Source organism: Rattus rattus, chromosome 16 (genome assembly GCF_011064425.1).
Source record: "Rattus rattus isolate New Zealand chromosome 16, Rrattus_CSIRO_v1, whole genome shotgun sequence".
Classification (NCBI taxonomy): Eukaryota; Metazoa; Chordata; class Mammalia; order Rodentia; family Muridae; genus Rattus; species Rattus rattus.
Window position 1 is genome coordinate 41651143 of NC_046169.1, and position 20087 is coordinate 41671229.

Here is a 20087-nt window from a genome sequence, read left to right on the forward strand (position 1 = left end):
AAAAAAGAATAGTTATACCCTTCTGAGTCAGAACTCTGAAAGACCCAGCAGAACCTGGGTGGATGCTCTGGGATATACATTAGTTTAAGATGAGCATCTTTGAGCAGATCCCCCTCAATCCTCCTTTGATTTGACCCCCACTGGGTTAACCCTTTAGGGAGGAGACGAAGGCACAGCTCCACTTAAAGCTTCGGTTTTCAGCCCAGGTCATGACCCCTTGGCAAGCCTCTATCTCCAAAAATATATGTATGTGTATATATATATATATATATATATATATATACACATATATATATATGTATGTGTATAAATATATGTATGTGTATAAATATATGTATGTGTATATATATATATATTACATTACGATTCCTAGCAGTAACAAAATTACAGTTATGAAGTAGCGATAAAAATAATTTTATGGCTGGGGGTCACCGCCTTAGGAAAGTGGAGAGCCACTGCCCTAGAGGCAGATTCTGTTCTTTAATGAGTCTGTCGTTGAGGGAAATCTAGACAGGAACCATGGAGGAATCTCCTCGCTGGATGTTCTGGCTCATTCATAAGCTCGTGTTTATACATCCCAGAACCATTTGCCATGGTGACATTCACAGCAGGCGGGGGTCCTCCTGCATCAAGTCATGCTAGGATCAAACAAATGAGTCTCATCCTAAGTGCTGCCATTTTGTTTTCTGACTTCATTTTGATCATCAGGTGAACTGAAGTTCAGGTTCCCAGGCTCTAGGGGAGCTTTCCACCGGGCTAGATAATTTCCTCATTCTTTTTTCTTACCCCAAAGCATAATGATTGTTCCTAACCACAAGAGAACAAATGGTTCTGACTGTAACTTGGCACAGATGTTTGTGGATTTTGGACTTTTAAACTCCGTAATGTTCTGGCGTGGGGTTGCAGTTCAGCTCCTGGAGTCTGTTCTGTGGCCCTGATTGATCAGTAGCGGTCTGGGTATACTATTTACTAAGATGGGTGTCTGAAAACACAGCCAGCTCCCGAGTCTGAGTTGTCCCCGATGGGTCAGCTTTTGCTCCCTGATTAAAGAAGACCTTGCTTTTCTGGATTCTTGTGACTACTTGGGTTGTTTGGAATTTTTCAGATCCCAACAGCAACTATCAAGACCATTATGAATACATATGCCCACAGGCCAGTCTGATCTGGATAATTCATCAAATCTTTCCTTTCAGATGACTGGGTCAAGTTAACAACAAACACAACTAGGACATCTAGAATTGGCTGATAAATTCATTCATTCACTCATTCATTCATTCACTAGTCCTTTTAAACTGAACTGAGTTCCTAGAAGCTGGACCCAAACAGTATACTAGGCAACATGGATGAAGAAGGGTTTGCAGGAAGCATTAAGAGGAACACCGAAGCAGATCGCTGGTTAGTGACGAGTTCATTAGAAAAGCTATTAACACCACAGGCAGACAGAGAGTACCATGGTAGAGGCTCTGAGGAGAGTTCAGGGTCCCAGCACCAGAGGTAGACAGGAGGGGGGGGCTTCCTATAGAGGACTCAGAACCCACATGGCAGAAACAGAGGTCTGTCTTTATACCTTTCTGAGGGTGGGGAGATTTCACAGACATGAGCCTAGCTATCCCCAAGTCCCAAGGGTAATATATATATATATATATATATATATATATATATATATATATATATATATATATGACATGGAATTTATTAGAAGGACTTACAGACTGTGGTCCAGCTGTGAATGGAAAGTCCAGTAGCTGCTCAGTACCACAAGGCTGGGTGTCTCAGCTGCTCTGCTATGTCTGCAATATGAGCTGGAATCCTGAGGAAGTGGGCTCCAATGGATGTGCTGGCAAAGTGAATGCACGCAGACAAAGAAGAATGAATACTTCTTTCTTCCATTGTCCTTATTTAGACCTCCAGCAGAATGTATGGCCCAGATCAAAGGTGTGTGTTGATCCCGATTAAGAACTGTGCCCCCCCACCTCAAGATCTGGATCAAAAGTGTGTGTCTTCCAGCCTCAAGATCCAGATCAAAGGCTTGTTTGCCTCAAGATGGGGATAACAGGTGTGACCCCCATTTCTGGATTGTAGTTCATTCTAGATATAGTTAAGATGACAACCGAGAAAAGCCATAGCCATCACAGCTAGTTCTCTCTCTCTCTCTCTTTCTCTGTCTCTCTGTCTCTGTCTCTCTGTCTCTGTCTCTCTGTTTCTCTCTCTTCTCTCTGTTTGTCTCTCTCTCTCTCTCTCTCTCTCTCTCTCTCTCTCTCTCTCTGTCTCTTTCTGAGAAGTGACATGAGGTAGAATGGATATGAGACCCTGGAACTTAAGCCAACAACTTTGGAAAGCCCCCCAAACTCATAGGTTGATGCTATGTCCTTTTTCATCAAGATTTCTCAGTTCAAGGCTGGATGGTGGCGGTGCATGCCTTCAATCCCAGTACTCTGCAGGCAAAGGCAGGTGGATCTCTAAGTTCAAGGCTAGCCTGGTCTACAGAGTGAGTTCTAGGACAACCAAGGCTACATAGCCTGTTGCCTAAAACCCTGTCTCCAATCAACCCCCAACCAAAATCTTCTCCATTCAAATGCTAGCCTTGGGACTTGGGGACATTCAAGCCCATGCCTAGATTCCTAGTGAAGTAGTCACATTTGTAGCCATCTCAGATGGGGTTCCTAAACGACAAGGCCATCAGGAGTATGGCAGGGCCCTAGGACACTCATTTTCATCCTGTCCTATCCCCCATTCCTCCACCCCCACCTCCACCTTCATCCCCCCCCATTCCTCCAGGCCCACCCCCACCTCCACCCCCGAAGGCCGTGAAAGAGGGCATCAACACGCAGCAAGTTGGAATGCAAGCAGATGAGCTTCAGTATCCACTCTTCTCTTAGGTAACAGAGAGCGCCTCCATTGCCGCCCCACCGCCGGTGCTCCTGACCGCTCCCCGTGCAGTTTCTGCATCCACTCAAAAGATCGTGTGGGGTGTGGGGAGCCGGGCTCTGTTACAACTTTAAATAGGCTGGTACCATAGAAACAATCCTTAGGTGGCAATTTTAAAGCTGATATTTTTAAAGTCTAGCACATGTACTCTTTCTTAGGACGGTGACATTCTGCCACGGCACATGTCCCGTTCTTATTCTGAAGCCTGTTACGAAAATAGACGCGATGTACTGAACTTGGCGGGGTTGGAAACCCAGATGGGCTGAGATCAGCAAACCTGGTTTCCCTTTAAATGCTTCGCGCAGGGTTTCAGCTTTAGTCTCTCGGGAGGCCCTGTGCGACAGAGAGAGCTGGGCTGCTTGGTGAGATCTGCAAAGCCGACTGAACGCCTCTCAGAGGCGCGCAGGGCATGGGGGAGGGGCTGGATTCATGGCTCAGCAGGTAGAAGCACTTGTCTCTCTCTCAGAGGACCTGGGTTCGGTTCCCAGCACGCATATAATGGCTTACAACTGTCTGTAGCTCCAGTTCCAGAGGCAGTTCCGATGCCCAATTCTGTCTCCCTGAGCACCAGGCATGGGCGTGGTCAGGCAGACATACCGGTGGGCCAAACGGCCATGAATTAACTATAAAAATATTAGGGGAAAACTTAAAGCACACAGGTGTGCTGGGAACGCAGCTTGATGGGTAACGCTTGCCTCAAAGCCTGAGGAGCTAAGCCAGGTGTAGGGGCGTACACCTTTAGTCCCAGCTATTGCGAGACAGAGGCAGGGAGATCTTTGAGTTACAGGCCAGCCTGGTCTACAGAGTGAGCTGTAGGCAGAGAGCTGAACCCGAGGCTTGCTCGCCAGCCGGGCTAGTCTCCATGGCCAGTTCCAGGCCACTGAGAGAGCCTAGCTCAGCAAATTAGTGGGCGGTGCCAGAAGAACAACCTGGGGGGTCTGCCTACACCAGCGTTTCTGACAATGAGCATGCCTGAGGGGGGATATCCCAAGTCTGTCTGTGTGCTCTTCTATAAGTGACTTCTTCACGGAGAGAGCATTGCACACAAACTGAAGCAGAAGACTGCAGGCTCATGTCGAAAGATTACCAGTCACTTCTGAAACATCTGTTCAGGGATGCCTGGACAGTGGGCAGCCTGGTTATCTTAGACTGCCGTGTAATAAGGAAGCTCGGCTATGAACACCTAACTGGAAGTTCAGGAAGCCTCTGGGCACTCTGGCTAGGAATGAGGAAACCTCTAGAAGATAGGACTGTCAGTGTCTGCCTGAAGTGTCACGGAGCTTGACTCAGTAACTCTCAAAACCGAAGGTGCCACAATGGTAGCTTGAGCTCTCTCGGCATGCAGCTCAGCAGAAGGACGGGAATGTCTGAGTGTTTTCTGCTGCCTAGCCGAGAGCCTCCTGTGAATGCAAGTAACAGTGTCCGTCCTTGGAGGCAGAGGCTCCTCTTTGGATACATGTAAGAAGGGGTTTTTGTTGTTGTCCCCTGGCTGGCTTATAGCTTGCTATATACACAAGGTTGGCATCAATTCACAGAGATCCCCTGCCTCTGTCTCCTGAGTGCTAGGATTGAAGATATGAGCCATTGACCCCAGGTGGAAGAAGGTGTGATGGTTTGTATATGCTCATCCCAGGGAGTGGCACTATTAGAAGTTGTGATCTTGTTGGAGTGGGTGTGGCCTTGGAGGAAGTGTGGCCTTATTGGAGGAGGCGTGGCCCTGTTGGAGGAGGTGTGGCCTTGTTGGAGGAGGTGTGGCCTTGTTGGAGGAGGTGTGCCCTGTTGTAGTGGGTGTGGTCTTGGAGGAGGTGTGGCCCTGTTGGAGGAGGTGTGGCCTTGTTGGAGAAGGTGTGGCCTTGTTGGGTAGGTGTGTCACTGTGGGTGTGGATTTTAAGACCCTCATCCTAGCTGCCTAGAAGCCAGTCTTCCCCTAGCAGCCTTCAGATGAAGATGTAGAACTCTCTGCTCCTCCAGCACCAGGCCTGCCTGGATGCTGCCCTGCTCCTGCCTTTGATGATAATGGACTGAACCTCTGAACCTATAAGCCAGCCCCAACTAAATGTCCTTATAAGAGCTGCCTTGGTCATAGTGTCTGTTTACAACAGTAAAGCCCTAACTAAAACAGATGGGTTTGTATTGTGTGTTATATGTTTTGTTTGTGTGTGTGTGGGCGGGGGGGGGGACCAGTGTATGCCACAGTACTCATGTAGATGTCAAAAGTCAGCTTGAAGGAGTTGGTTCTCCTTTTCTACCATGTAGGTTCCTGGGATGAACATCACTGTGTTTTGTGGCAAAGTGTCTATTGTGAGGTGCTGTTCTCCAAGCCTAAGTGTAGCTATCTGCAAGAGACCAGCTGTGTCTGCTCACCAATGATCACCATACCCCGGGCTTGTTGACCATCGATCGACGTTCCCTCAGAGTGAGAAGTCTCTGAGCCACTCCCAAGCAATTGTCTGAAATTTTGAACTACCTGTACTTGGTCTGGGGTCCCAAGGAGGGGCCGGATAAGGGCAGGAAAGACTAAAGGAAGCTACTATCCTACCTGTGAGGACTTCCCACTGTGTCTGCTCTGAGGCACTTACACTACTGCCAGCAGCCCCCCACCCAAGCTCTGTAAGGTCTTCTTACATTTCCATTTCCGTTCCCAGGAACTGCAGTGGGATCTTGGTTTGTCAGGATCTAAGGACATTGTTCACACCTCCCCCAGGAAGGATTCTTACCCACAGACCCTCTCACCAGCGTTTTAAAATGGAAATTATTAAGCTTTTTGGAGGAGCTGATGGCATAGGCAGACCAGTAGCAGTTGACAAAAACTCCGTAACCAGTCTTTTGGGTCCATGGGCAGGTGTACAGTCACAGCCGTGATTCCTTCTGTGGCTGGACATCAGCCGCTTGGATGTACACCTTGAGGAGGAATCTCCATTAGGCCCATCTCTTCTGTGTGTGGAGATCAGAGGATAGCAGGGTGGGCTTGGCCCTCTTCTTCCAGCTTTACATGGATCCCAAGGATCAAACTCACTGCTGCCTGTGTACTTTGAAGCTCCTCTCCATGACTTACAATGCCTGACACAGTAGGACACCGGAAACCATTGCTAGATTCTCATATGAAGGACATGAGTTTGGGGCCTCTGCACCCATGTAAAGCCTTATGTGATAGTGTGTATCCCACACGTGCCTGAGCCCACAAACACATACACAGAATTAAATATTAAAAAAAGATTTAAAGAACTTCAAGACAGGGTGTCACATTGTAGCCTGGGCTTCCAGCTCACTACGGTGCACCATGCCTGGCTCAACTGACCAGAAGCAGACCAAGCCATCAACAATTTTCTCCGGTATTATTAGCCACACTTTGCTGATCCTGTAAGTGCCCAGCAGAGACACAGGGGGTAGGCTCCATGGATGTGTATGCACGGAGACCAGGAATGCCTGATACCAGCAGGATGGGGGTCACGTGGAAGGAAGCATGCCCAGCAAACTGAGGACGTTGCTGAACGACCAGAAAAAATCACAGAAGCCATAGGCAAAGGTGCTTACTACCAAATCTGATGTCCTGAGTTCAGTCCTCAGACCTACATGGGGTGGGACAGAATGGACTCCCACAGGTTGTTTTCCGACCCCTACACATATGTATGTGGGCATCAGCATCCCACAGCTGGGGGTCAGACTCAAGAGGAAGGGAAAGGGACGACCCCTTGGCCCTGGGACTCCCTTCTCAGCATCACATCCCACTGTGACCAGAAATCTGTCCACATGCATCCTGCCATGATGGAAACTATGGGCCAAGGTAAATCTGTCCTTGCTTGTCAGGTGTGGGAGCAACGCAAAAGTCAGCCTGCCTCCAAAATCCATAATCCCAGGATGCTGCAAGCCATGGCCTTCCTAAGCCTCACAGCTGCTCCCATTAAGTCAGGCCAGGTGTGGGTGCTTCTCAGCCCTTATGAAGTTGTTCTTGGCCCCGCTGGTTACAGAGCGTCTAGGGACCACGATGTACAGCGAAATCGGCAGGCCCAAGGCTAAAATAAAATGGGTCTTTGGCGGCTCGAAAGAGATCATCTCTAAGGTACTAGTACATTCTCCCCGAAAGAAGTATCTAGAAGGTCTTCAAAAAAAAAAAAAAAAAACAAATAAGAAAGGGCCCCAGGCCACACCCTCGGGAGGGTGGAGGGAGCCTCAGGCCACACCCCGGGAGGGGTGGAGGGAGCCTCAGGCCACACCTCGGGAGGGTGGAGGGAGCCCCAGGCCACACCCTCGGGAGGGTGGAGGAGCCTCAGGCCACACCCTCGGGAGGTGGAGGGAGCCTCGGGCCACACCCTCAGGAGGGTGGAGGGAGCCCAGGCCACACCCTCGGGAGGGTGGAGGAGCCCCAGGCCACACCCTCGGGAGGGTGGAGGGAGCCTCGGGCCACACCCTCGGGAGGGTGGAGGAGCCCCAGGCCACACCCTCGGGAGGGTGGAGGGAGGGCCACACCCTCGGGAGGGTGGAGGGAGCCCCAGGCCACACCCTCGGGAGGGTGGAGGGAGCCCCAGGCCACACCCTCGGGAGGGTGGAGGGAGCCCCAGGCCACACCCTCGGGAGGGTGGAGGGAGCCTCGGGCCACACCCTCGGGAGGGTGGAGGGAGCCACACCCTCGGGCCACACCCTCGGGAGGGTGGAGGGAGCCCCAGGCCACACCCTCGGGAGGGTGGAGGGAGCCTCGGGCCACACCCTGCGGAGGGGCTGGTAGGTGTGTATCATGTCTGCTTGCTTCATCTCCAACGAAACCCAGGTGTAACAGCTGAGCTGAGCGCTCTGTCCCTGTTGTCATTCATCCTTGTGGAGAGAATAACCCACGTGCACACAAACTATACCCCCAACATCGACCCTTCTGGACTCTGCCTGTGAGTCTTGCTTTTTCTTTTACTGTGGGGGTGACGGGAGCCAGCAGTGCCTGTGGCAGCATTGGCATGTTCTCCCGTGTCACCAGTTCCCGCTTGTGAGGGAAGAGAACAAATCTATTCACTGTGTGAAGTAAGGCACAGACAGCAGCCTGTCTACTTTATTCAAATAATTAATTTCTTTTCTCTGTGAAACTGAGTAGGACTAAAGAGAGGAGAGCCCATATATTAAACTCTTAAATAGATCCTTTGAGTTCAGCGTCCAGTCAAGGAGAGGCACGGGTCACAGGTCTTGTCCCAGGAGATGAGGTCACCAAGGAGCCTGTCCATTAGGGAAGATAGCAAATTCAATTCTTTTAAAAAAAGTTCTCAAGGAGAAAAAAAAAAATAGAAAATCCCCAAGTCTCTGAAACCGAAGTAGTCTCTCCCTCCTCGGTGTTGCCCGGAACAGAGGTTCTGAGCTAGCTTCTGCCGAGATGTATGACTGCTCCATCCTGGCATGACCGAGAGCCATGTGCTTGGGTTAGTCCAGCTTCCGTGTGCAGGTCGAGGACTCAGGCATCTGAGCCCTGTGGAGACTGAGAAGGGGGAGGTGGTGTCAGTGCGGGCGATGCTGAAACACAGCGTTTCTGCTCGTTTATTTTTGAGACAGGTCTCGCTGCATAACACTGGCTGTACTAGAACTTCATATATAGACCGGGCTGGCCTAGAACTCACAGAGATACAGCCCACCCTGCCTCCTGAGTGATGGGATTAAAGATGTGCATGACAACACGGGACCTAGTTTGTTTATAGTGTGTCTGTGCACATGTAGGTGCAGGTGCCCACAGAGGTCTCTGTTCCTAGGAGTGCTCAGTACACACACACACACACACACACACACACACAATCCAGATGGCCTGGGAGAATCTATATTTAAAACCGGCTCTTGGGTTCTCGCCTACATTTTAATCTGGCCTCAGCTATATTCTCTGAGGGCTGTTGAGGCTACAGAGTGAGTTGAAGGCCACACTGGGCATAAGTGAGGTCCCATCTCAAAGTAAGAGGGCAGGAAGACAGCTCCTTGGTACATCTGTTGCCTGAATGTGCGTGAAGCCTTAGCTTCAACAGCCCCAACCCTCCAAAAAATGATGAGTTTCAGAGAAAAGAGGCATTGATACAACCATTCCAAGCCAATCCACGCCAGGCCGGCTACTGAACCCTATATGTCGCATCTCATTTAAACAGCCAATCAGGTTAGCACTGGCTGTAGGCTGACTGAGGATCCTAACAGGAGCAGGAGGTGAAGGAAGCAGCGGTCAGGGGGTGGGGTTCTCTTCCATGTCCTTTTCTCTGGAATGAAGCCATCAGCAGAGCCACTGAGGGAGTCCTGATAGTCAAGAGACTGCACATCCCAGCTCAAAATCCCTTCCCCTACCTCTTAGTGAAATAGGCACTTAAAGTCATTCTGACAGAGCCAAGGCTGCAAACAGATCTGGAGGAAGCCAGCCTCCTGCTGTGTGACACAGAAGGCCGTGGGCTCTCTGTAGGGGTGGAGCTGTGTCTTGTCACCTATGTGCCTCTGGCCCAACACCTCATGCACTCTTGGAGGAGCCCAAGGATGAGTACTGTGAGAACAACTGTATGCCCTGAGCCAAGGCTGAGGCTGTTAACACGGGCGAGCATGATAGGTGTGCCTTAGGATCTCTATCTCCATGGTCCTCCATGTCCTTCCCAGCATGAGAAGCCTCCTTTTGCTTTGGTCTAGCATTGATCCCTACTAACCCCCTCCCCGACCCCCAATCCAGAGCCCAGAGTAAGCCTCCATTCTATAAATAGGTCCCTAGCCAGTCACCATGGAAACGAGATGGGGATGGGGATGGGGCTGTCCACCTTAGTAGACATATCCGAGAGAAGGCTTAAAAGACGGGCACTTCAGCCAGGGCTGGCAGCCTCAGTGGTGCAGTGAGAAGGCTCACCTGGAAATCACGAACTTCCCAGGTGTGGGGAGGTACTGTTCTGGTTCACCTGCAGGGAGACAGGAAGATGGAAGACTTCAAGCTCAAGTGGTGGGTGAGGGGGTTTGCTTTTCCCTTCTAGGAGGCACACGAGGACACACTGTGCTTAAGACAGATGACTGTAGCTGTATCCGTAGGATCTCCTAGGTGACAGGGCCATATTTTGTTTGTAGCCATCTGTTCCACAGCCCCAGGCCTCCACCCCCAGTGCCAACCCAGTCCTTAAAGCTGTGATCTAAGAGAACACGTTTGGTGTTTGGTGTTTGTTTTGGTTTTTGGTCCCCACATAGGACATCTAGAACTCGTGGGAAGAAAGCATCTGATACGGTTTGGCTAGGCACTCAGTAAGCCCAAAAGGGCCAGCACCTCACCCAGCAGACAGGGAAATCCTGTCAGCAGGCCACGGAAGCACAATCAGCACAAAATGTGTACGGGTGGGCCAAAGAGGGCAACAGCAAAAAGCAGCTGTCCCTGAACTCAGACAGGGATAACCTGGCCATTAAAGTGGCGACCTCGTGGGCTAGTCCATTTTTCTAAAATGAATGAAACACAGGCTGGGGAAGCGACTCAGCGGGTGTGCTTGGCATGCTAGCCTGAGTTCAGATCCCAGCACCACCTAGACAAGGGGGCAAACAGCTGGGAAGGCGGAGGCAGGAGGATGCCTGAGGTTCAGTGGCCAGCTGGTGCAGCCCAATTGGTGAACCCCAGATTCACTGAGAGACTCTCACAATACAAGGTGGAAAGGGTCCATGTGTGGAGATCAAGGAAGATGCCTGAAGTTTGCATCTGGCTTCCTTGGACATGTAGCCATAGGTACAAAGGCGCAGCATCTGCACGCAAAAACCAAACAGGCTTGCAAGCTGACTGTCTCAGGATCGTCCCGCCACCTGAAGGACAGCAGCTCAGCCCCCAAGGAGTAGCCTGTGCTGCCAGCGGTGAGGGCTCCACTGCCCCTGACATTGCACCATGGCCCTCAGGGACACCCCAGGATGGTGGCCCTCAGGGACACCCCAGGATGGTGGCCCTCAGGGACACCCCAGGATGGTGGCCCTCAGGGACACCCCAGGATGGTGGCCCTCAGGGACACCCCAGGATGGTGGCCCTCAGGGATACCCCAGGATGGTGGCCCTCAGGGACACCTAGGATGGTGCCCTCAGTGACATCTCAGGATGGTGGCCCTCAGGGACATCTCAGGATGGTGGCCCTCAGGGACACCTCAGGATGGTGCCCTCAGTGACATCTCAGGATGGTGGCCCTCAGGGACACCTCAGGATGGTGGCCCGGCTGTGGGAGGCGGAGGGAAACACACACTCTGTGACCCCGCAGCTCTCATTTCCTGATACAGAAGAAGCATGTCGGGGGATGTGCATGGCAACTGTCATTTTAAGTGGATGGTGTTTAATTTAGAAGCATAAAGTCCTCAGACTCCAGAGCCACCTTCCAGCCTGAGGACAAGGGGCAGGAGAGCTCAAGAAAAGGACTGCTAGGATTGACAGTGGCTAGGTGAGTCACTTAGAGACACCCCTGACCCAGTCCTACCTAGGCTTATGACAGGGGACGTGTCATCCATTGCCCTGCTTGCTCATCCATCTATCCATCCATCCACCCACCCACCTCCCATTCCACCTACCTACCCACCCATCCATCCATCTATCCACCCATCCATCCATCCATCCATCCATCCATCCATCCATCCATCCATCCATCCATCCATCCATGGCAACGTGGAGTAGCTATGAACCAACTCTGAGCTGTGGCCCAGCCAGGGAAACCCACTCAGAATTTCTAACCTGAAAATATCCTTTCAGATTGGCTGGCGTTTTATAGTCTCCTTTCAAGACCTAGGAGAGAACATAAGTGTCACTGTGGGAGAAAATGGCAGAGAGTGAAATCCAGGTCATCACTGACTTATCTGTCCCTCCACCCAACTGTCAGGCACACACTTCTCACCCACACCCTCCTTTCATCTATGTGTCCTAGTGACCTACCCATCTACCCATTATTCCATCTATCCATCACAAATCCATCAGTCTGTCCATCTACCTACCACCCATCCGTCCGTCCGTCCATCCATCCATCCACCTGCCCACCTATACATCCATCCATCCACTCCCATCCACCCACCCACCCATCCATCCACCTGCCTGCCTATCCGTCCGTTGTCCATCCATCTACCCACCCATTCACATACCCATCCGTCCATCCACCCATCCACCCATCCACCTGCATCCATCCACCCACCCATCCATCCATCCATCAGTCCATCTACCCATCTTCCTTCAGCAACATTTACTGAGTGCCTCTTACTCTCCATACATGGGACAGTGTTAATCAGGTGACTTGAGTTCTTGTTCCCCTGCAGCATCTTTTCCCAACAGGGGCACCGATGATTTGCAGGTAACAGTACACATAAACCAGCACAGGCATGGGAGGTGCCAGGAAGGCGGTGAGGCAGAGGGGTGTGGTTGGCAGTGACCCTGGGTTGCTGCATCCACATAAGGGCTGAGACCCAAAGGACAAGGAAAACCAGCCAGCTCCAACAGAGAAGAGAAAGTACTCAGGCAGAGGGTAAGCCTTAAGGGTGTGGACAGCGCCCTGACTGTGGCCTAGCTCCTGTGTCACAGCTACCTGTGGCTTGCAGCCACAGTAACCAACCACATGGGAACAATGTCATCACAGAGCTACCGAGGTCCAGGGCCCATGGGGAGACAGACTGCCCAAAGCACCCATGCCTGCCCACTGTCTCCCACATGGCATTTCCTCACCGGTGTTCCTTTGCAACAGGGAGTTGCAACGCTATGGAGATCAAGACAAGGCCCTTGCCAAGACCAGAGACCTAAGGAGGAAATGTTTCTGGCTCTTTGGGAGAAAATGGGGCAATGTTTCATTTCAAATAAAAAAGGTGGAAACAATTGATCTGATTGATCTCATAGCAGCATTCACTAGAATTCCTGTTCTATACAACAGAACCTGACTTTCCTAGGAGCTTTAGACTTGTCCCTGTGGAACACACACACAACTGTCTCTCTCTCTCTCTCTCTCTCTCTCTCTCTCTCTCTCACACACACACACACACACACACACACACACACAGATAGGAACCTCAGTGTGCACTCCATTTCTGTTATTGTGTTTCTGTGAGGGCTCTGCTTTTAGGTCTAGACTACTGTTACTTGGGATGGAACCCAGGGCCTCGTACATGCTGGGTTACGGACTCCTCCACCACCACAGCACACCAGAGCACACCAGAGCACACCAGAGCACACCAGAGCACACCTGGCCTTTTAATTTTAACTGACATAAGTCAACTACTCAAACCGCTTACAGTGCTGGGTGACGCCAAGCAGATTCGACCATGAGCCAGTGAGCTGCTCTTACAAAATGCCTGTGTCAAAGCCACTTACTTCCCTGAGCTGTCTTAACCACACGGAACAGTGATTTCAACAGCTCCCACTCTGAGAAATCAACATGATAACTTAGGGGACAATAATAGTGTGTCCATTCTTTGTATGTTTGCTCTCAAGACTTGAAGGGACACACACACACACACACACACACACACAGAGCCAGGGAGACAGACGGGAAGGGTGAACAGGACTACACAAGAACATGAGTAGCCAGGGAGACAGGAAAGGCAGTGAAGTGAGACCCGAGACACAAATGAATCTGCTTTGAGAGGAATAGGGAAAGAGGACACCTGTGGGCCTTGAGCTCCCTTTTGGCCCAAATCAAAGTAGAAAACCTGCATCTGTCCATTATTTCTGTCAGGCAGAACACGTAAGGTGCAGGAGCCCAGAGACTGGAGCCCCCACTGGGCCAAAGCCTATGCTCACACTCCTGTGTGCACACACTCACCCGGTGTGTGTTGTTGATGACAATGGGGTCGGGGTTCCCATAGTTGGGTGGATTCGCGTACGGATCATAGCCAAGCCGGGCCAGCATGGGGGCAATCTGGGCCATGTCCCTCACCACGTCTCTGGGGATGTGGCCAGTCCACTTGGAGAGAGCTTCCAGGTTCACGGGTTTGATGACCTGGTCCGTGGACCGCTCAATCCTGGGGAGAGAGGGCAGACTTGTCAGGCTGGGGAGTGCTCCCTGCTCAGAGGCCATGGGGCAGCAAGAGGCCTGGGCATCACTGGTCCCTGGGCATCCCTTCCCCATCAGCTGTCAGAGTGCAGCCAGGATGCCATGCCTCATGGAAGCTGCACATAGGAAAAAGCAGAGCTGTGCTCAGGAGCCATGTGCTCTAGTGATGCTGTCTAGCTCCCTTCACGTGTATACACGCATGTACACGTGCTGTGTGTGTTCCTGCATGTGTACACATGTGTGCACATGTACATGTGTACATGTCTATTCATGAGTATTTGTACAGACTCCAGGTGTGGATGCCCTCCATCGCTTCACTGCTTTTTGGCAGTCTCTCCCTAACTTCACTGTGCCCAGTCAGGCTGGCCAGTGACCCTCCAGGATCTGCCTTCCGCCCCTTTAGGTTCACGAGACAGCCACGTGTAGCTTTTACATGGGTGCCAGAGATGCAGAACTCAGCTGTCATGCTTGCATGGCGAGTGGCGAGCACATTATAGCCACTGAGCCCCAGCTCCTCTTTTATTCATGATTTATTTTTCAATGTGTTTACTTATTTATTTGTGTGTGTGTGTGTGTGTGTGTGTGTGTGATGTGTAAGGGCCAGACATGTCCATGGTGCAGGTGTGTGTGTGTGTGTGTGTGTGTGATGTGTAAGGGCCAGACATGTCCATGGTGCAGGTGTACAGGTCAGAGGTCAACCCTGTGGCATGGCTTCTCTTTTTCTGCTTTTATGTAGGTTCTGGGTACCAAACTCAGCTTCTGGGCTTGCATAGCAAATTCCCTTTACTTGCTGAGCCATACTGCCAGCCCTGCCTGTGCTTCCTTAAAAATAACTCGTCACATCTACGACTAGCATGGGCAGCTCAGTCTTGAGAAAAGAAAATATCAAATACTAGTGTTGAGCCTGAAGGTCCCAAGAACGTCCGCTTCCTGTGGGTGCCTGGCCTTCTGTCTGCAGTGGGAAATTTCCATGTACTGTCTGCACTTTTCAACAGCACAAGACGGCTATAGGGGACCAGAGACCCAATTCCCAACTCTTTCCCCATCACACAGAAGGATGCTGAAGCTCAGAGAGGCACAGACACTTGCCTAAGGTAGCACAGCTCAGGAAGGGCAGACTTGACCTGCTGCCTGGGGCCTGGGAGGAGCTGTGGGGCCCCACTCACTTGGACAAGGAGACGCCCCCAGGCTTGCCAATGAGGTCCTCGTGGTGCAGGACTGTGTCACTCCAGGCGATGCCCAGGAAGTCCAGGATGCGTTTGAGTGAGCGCCGGGGATGCAGCACCAACTGCTCATAGTACACAGGCAGGCACTTGTCCCTGCCCACCTCCATGCACTGTGCGTACATCACCTCGATGGCCTTGTTCCACTTGGTGAGGCAGTCTCGGTAGCTGCTGAGGTCAAAGCCCGCGATGGTGACCTTGCGTGTGATCATGGAGTGTACGGACGCCCGGCCATCACGCACCATTAGCAGGAATTTGGAGTTGGGGAACAGGCGTGCCAGGTAGACGGACGACTTGAGTGTGAAGGGGTCCTTGTTACATAGCACGCGTGCCGGCTCGCCGTGCTTGGCGATCACCTCCAGGATGAAGGCCTGCATGGCCGCGTCCAGCACCTCATCCGTCACACCTGCCTCATCCAGTCGCAGCTTCTCGCGGCCTGACTTGGTCCAGGCCTGCCGCATGGCCAGCACGCGAGGGATGATGCGCGTCTCCTCCCCACAGCGCACCTCAGGGTGCGCGTCCAACATGGCGCGCATGAGGGTGGTGCCACTGCGTGGCACGCCGCCCACAAAGATGAGCGGCATGGTCTTGCCGTAGCGGTACTCCACATGGTCGGCGCCGAGCATCACCAGTTCCTCCTGCTCCGGTCGCATCCTCCGTGGGCTCCGCACGCCCCCGAGCACCGCCCGGCACTCCAGTACTTGCTGCCCAAGCTGCACAGCGAGCACCAGGGCCAGAGCACAGCCCGCGGCCAGCAGCACCTTACGCACCGACAGGCGCATGCCCAGCCAGGGTCGCAGGCCCAGCCAGGGGGCCCGCCTCATGGACGGGTCAGCAGGCCCACCTGGTATACATCTGTGGAGAGAAGGACTGTGTTAGCAGGCCCATCGCAAAACAAACAGGATGCTGGGACAAGGTGAGCTCAGTGTCAAGTAGGTGCCTACTTGGTACTATTCCCCCTTCCCCCAGGGGAACATGGTGGCCTCAGAACCTCAGGTAGACAGCAAGACTCTGATCACCATGGCTGTGGGGCTCCAGTGAGGAGGGGTTCTGTATCAGTGATTAAGTGGGCTATGTGATAACAGAGGGCAGTGATGGTGGTCGTTATTGAAATGTTAGAAACACAGTCACAGGCCTATATACAAGCTAGTTGGGAAGCCGAGGCAGGGGGAGTCCAAGTTCAAGCCAGCGTGAAATAAATAAATAAATAAATAAATAAATAAATAAATAAATAAATAAATAAATAAATAAAGAAAGAAAGAAAGAAAGAAAGAAAGAAAGAAAGTAAGTAAGTAAGGATTGGGTGCAGGGAACCGTGGAGTATGCCTGACCTAGCTGTCTGGAGAGGCACGTGTCACAGGTTTCTCAGGTTCGAGTCCAAGGCTCCTGGGGCACAATGTGCCTTCTAGGTCCTGAGAGGTCGACGCACTCCCTCAGGCTGGGCAGCGTTCAGGCCATTCTGAGTTTCTCTGACATGATTATTGGTCTCGGACATTAATCTTATGTGCCCTGTACAGTTTACATCATTGTATCCCAGCAACTACAGCTGTATTGATCCTGGCAAATTTCCACTATATTCTGTTTCTGATGGGGTACACAAAGTTGGATAGCTTTCAATAAATTGTCACTGCCTTAGTCTTGGCTGTGGCCCCTCCAACCCAAGCTTGGTTTAATTTCCTACCAGCCATATCAGGTAACCATGGCCTGGAATGTAAGTGCAGGTGCTCACAGCTGGGGATGTAGCTCAGTGGGTGCACTGTGCCTGCCCAGCAAGCACAAAGCCCTAGGTTTGACCCCCTCCCCACCAGGACCACATAAACCAGGCATGGTGGCTAATGGTTGTGACATCTGCTATGTGGGAGGTGAAGGCAAAAGGATCAGGAGTTTGAGACCAGCCTGAAAAACAGGAGATCCTGTATTAGAAAAAGCAAGCAAGCAAGCAGGTATGCACATAGGAGTAGCCCACAGGCCTGATCCCTGCAGCACGGACAGGGGACTGTGTTCTCAGCTCCCTGCATGAGCTTGCTCACTATTGTTCAGTTAATAGCGATGGAATGAGTGTCTGAACAACCAAGATGTAGCACAGAGGAGGGAATGAGGCTAGGAGAGATGCCCATGGTTACCCAATGAGAAAGCAGCCAAGCCAGGGTCCAGACTGAGCTGCCCCCATGCCCCATGCCCCATGGCAGGGGGTTTCTGTCCTCCCCTCCACCTGCACTTGGGACTTGCTCATCAAGTTGGCACTCAGGTCCATGCACCAAGCCCAGGAGACAGGAAGCCAGGACGGCAGCCTCCAGAGCACAGGTCCTTGTGAAGAAGTGGGGAACTCACAGGGGACACGCTTAGTGTGATAATGAGCTGGCTGCTGCTGGAAGGACCCAGAGGGGAGGAAATGTCTCAGCTGGGATCTAGTGCAGCAGGACTGGACCACAGCAGGGTGCTGGGCAGGATGCTCCCAGCCCGGGAGAGGAGCGGAAAGACTCCTGGGCTGCAGGGATGGAGATAGGCTCAGTGCTGGAGGCTCTGGACCAGGTGGCTGGGGAACGCTTGAAACAGGAAGGTAACATAACCTCCCTCAAGGCCTTGCTGACCAGAGGGTAGGAACTCAGTAGTGCTTTTCCAGACAGGGGCTTCCTATGAAAAGAGGAGCCAGCTACTCTCAGTCCTGCCCAGATCACTAGAAGACAGAACAGACAATGGGGGATGCTGTGTGTTCTCTGTCTTGACCCTAGGGTCTCTCTGAGCCTGAGTTCCCTGCCTTCCCCTTGGTTTTTTGCTGGAATCAGCTGGGTGGGTCCAGATTTATCTCCATCTATCACTTCCAACTCCGCCAGCGTTGTAGGCTCACCCTGAGGGGGTAACAGGCCCACTGAGGGGAGCAGCAAAGGCCTCTGCAACTGAGCCCCAAGCTGAGGTCTGGACAGCAGAGTGTTAACAGGTGGCAGGCAGGGAAGGGTGTTCCTGGAAGAGTGCACAGTCACTGTGGAGACCCTGGGGGAGAGAACCCTGTGTGACCAGGGGCCACGAGTGTCTCAGATCATACCTGAGAACATAGAGAGGTGAGAAGAGGCATGACATTGGCTTTCACCTGAGGCTTGACAGAAATCATCACAAAGCAATTTCAGAGCTTGCCACCAACAGGGGCATGGCAAGTGAGAAATGGACACTCCATGAGGAAGCAGTCTCAAGCCTGGAGGCCAATGTGTTGAGGCCAGGATGGCTGCGGCCAGTGTGGCCACGGCCAGGGCTCCTGGTGGACACCATCTCTGAGGAAGTCAAGTTTCCATCTCTGTCACAGACAATCTGGGACACTGCACTGGCTTAATGGGCTGCATGCTTGAGAAGTGCCTGCTAAGGCAGGTAACTCTTGCCCAGGGCCAGCTGAGCACTAGACCACAGTGGGGCCTCTCCTGGAAAAGAGCTGCTCACCCCCTTCTGCTAATGCTGAGGCTGCCCCCTGCTTCAAATTTGGGTCCGTGATGGGCAAAACTGATTCCAAGAGGACAGAGCGGGCTGCCGAGGCCACAGCCACTCAGATATGGAAGGATGCCATCAAGTGCTTCAAGAAGCTCGCCCTGTGGACCAGAGATCCAAACTCTGCCACTTGCAATGGCTGCTGTGCCAGGACACCCTGGAAGCTGCTAAGCACACTCTAGGTGGAATTAGAACCACTGTTCTTTGGGGTGAAATGGTGCTGTGTGTGTGTATGTGTTGGAGCAGGGGATGATTTAACTGTAGGCTGCTTGCAGAATGGGGCTGTATGAATGTGCACACGTGTGTGAGTGCACAAGCATGTGTGCGTGCATGCATGTGTACACTTTCAGTTGGTGACTGACATAATGACCCTAGAAGGAAAAGGGAACACAGGACTGGCAAAGGTTATCGAATGGCCAGTTTGTACCCCATTAAGTCACTCGTGTGTTTCAGAATCTAAGGTCTAGCAAACATCCTGCCCGCGCTTTGTGTTTTTATAATTCTAGAATGCCCAGAGTTGCACAGCCAGGGTCAAGCCACGCTTTTCCAGAAGAAAACGCTTCTCTTAGGCAGCTGGGACGAGACAGAGGGCAGCCTGAGGAGGAGCCATGCTGCCCTAGCAGTGAAGGCAGCAGGCACGACTTCTGCAGAATTGGGTTCAGACCGCACCTCTGCAGCTTGCTGGCCCACAGTGTAGAGAAGAGACTTCTTCCTCCAGCCGAGGGGAGCAGGGATAATGGAATTCATTTCCAACAACAGCACAGGGGCGATGCCCGCAGGAGGTGCAGCAAGCAGTGCCCAGGCTGCCCTAGACCCACAGCCCACCTCCTGGAGTGAGCCAGGCTTGGATGCTCCTGAATTTAACAGACAGATGTACAGAAAGTCCCCCCACCCACCCAGTGCTGGAGACGGGAACAGGGGGGCATTAAGGGGCTGTGTCAGGATTACAGGGTCTCAGCGTAGACTCACCTCCCCTGGAGGCTCTCATTTCCAAGCACCAGTCCTCGAGCCTGGTCACCACGGCTTCCTGCCCTGACAGTCCTGTGGAGCAATGGAGATGCTGTGTCAGGACTGGCTGAGGCAGAGGGCCTTTCGGGCTCCCCACGGCACCAGACAGCCTTTAGGGGAGAGACCTTTGCTGCCACGGGGAGTCCCTGCCACCCTCTCCCCTCTTCTCAGCCCTGGGCATCAGGAAAAGAAAACAATACAACAGCATGCCTGTCGCTACCCAGGGAATGCCAGGAATGGTTGCCCAGGCTGGGCACTGTGCAGCTCCAAGAGTGCCATGTACCCGGGTATGGCACTCCCTGCAGTCAGATAATGCATGGCTTCCACCACCCAAACTCAACCAGTGCCTTCGTAAGTGCCTGTGTGTCTTGAAGCCTCACTGAGTAGAGAGACCTTTTCTAACCAGCTAACTTAAGAACTAAGGAAATCTGTTTCCCATCTTGGTCTGTGAGCATTCATAACTCAGCCTGCACACGGTGCTTCAGGTACAGACCTAA

The 20087-nt window shown here is 52.2% G+C and overlaps 1 protein-coding gene across 1 annotated transcript in view; it reads right to left on the reverse strand.

Annotated features, from left to right (window-relative positions):
- Positions 1 to 7922: 7922 nt before the first annotated feature.
- Positions 7923 to 20087, reverse strand: part of Tpst2 (tyrosylprotein sulfotransferase 2) — a 40106-nt gene continuing 27941 nt past the window's right edge. The window contains exons 2-7 of the mRNA XM_032886673.1: positions 19552 to 19623; positions 15052 to 15963; positions 13655 to 13853; positions 11590 to 11640; positions 9761 to 9809; positions 7923 to 8380 (exon numbers count right to left, since the gene is read on the reverse strand). Of these exons, the coding sequence (XP_032742564.1) occupies positions 9768 to 9809; positions 11590 to 11640; positions 13655 to 13853; positions 15052 to 15932 (1173 nt within the window). The 5' untranslated portion in view covers positions 15933 to 15963; positions 19552 to 19623 and the 3' untranslated portion in view covers positions 7923 to 8380; positions 9761 to 9767. The remainder of the gene's footprint in view (positions 8381 to 9760; positions 9810 to 11589; positions 11641 to 13654; positions 13854 to 15051; positions 15964 to 19551; positions 19624 to 20087) is intronic.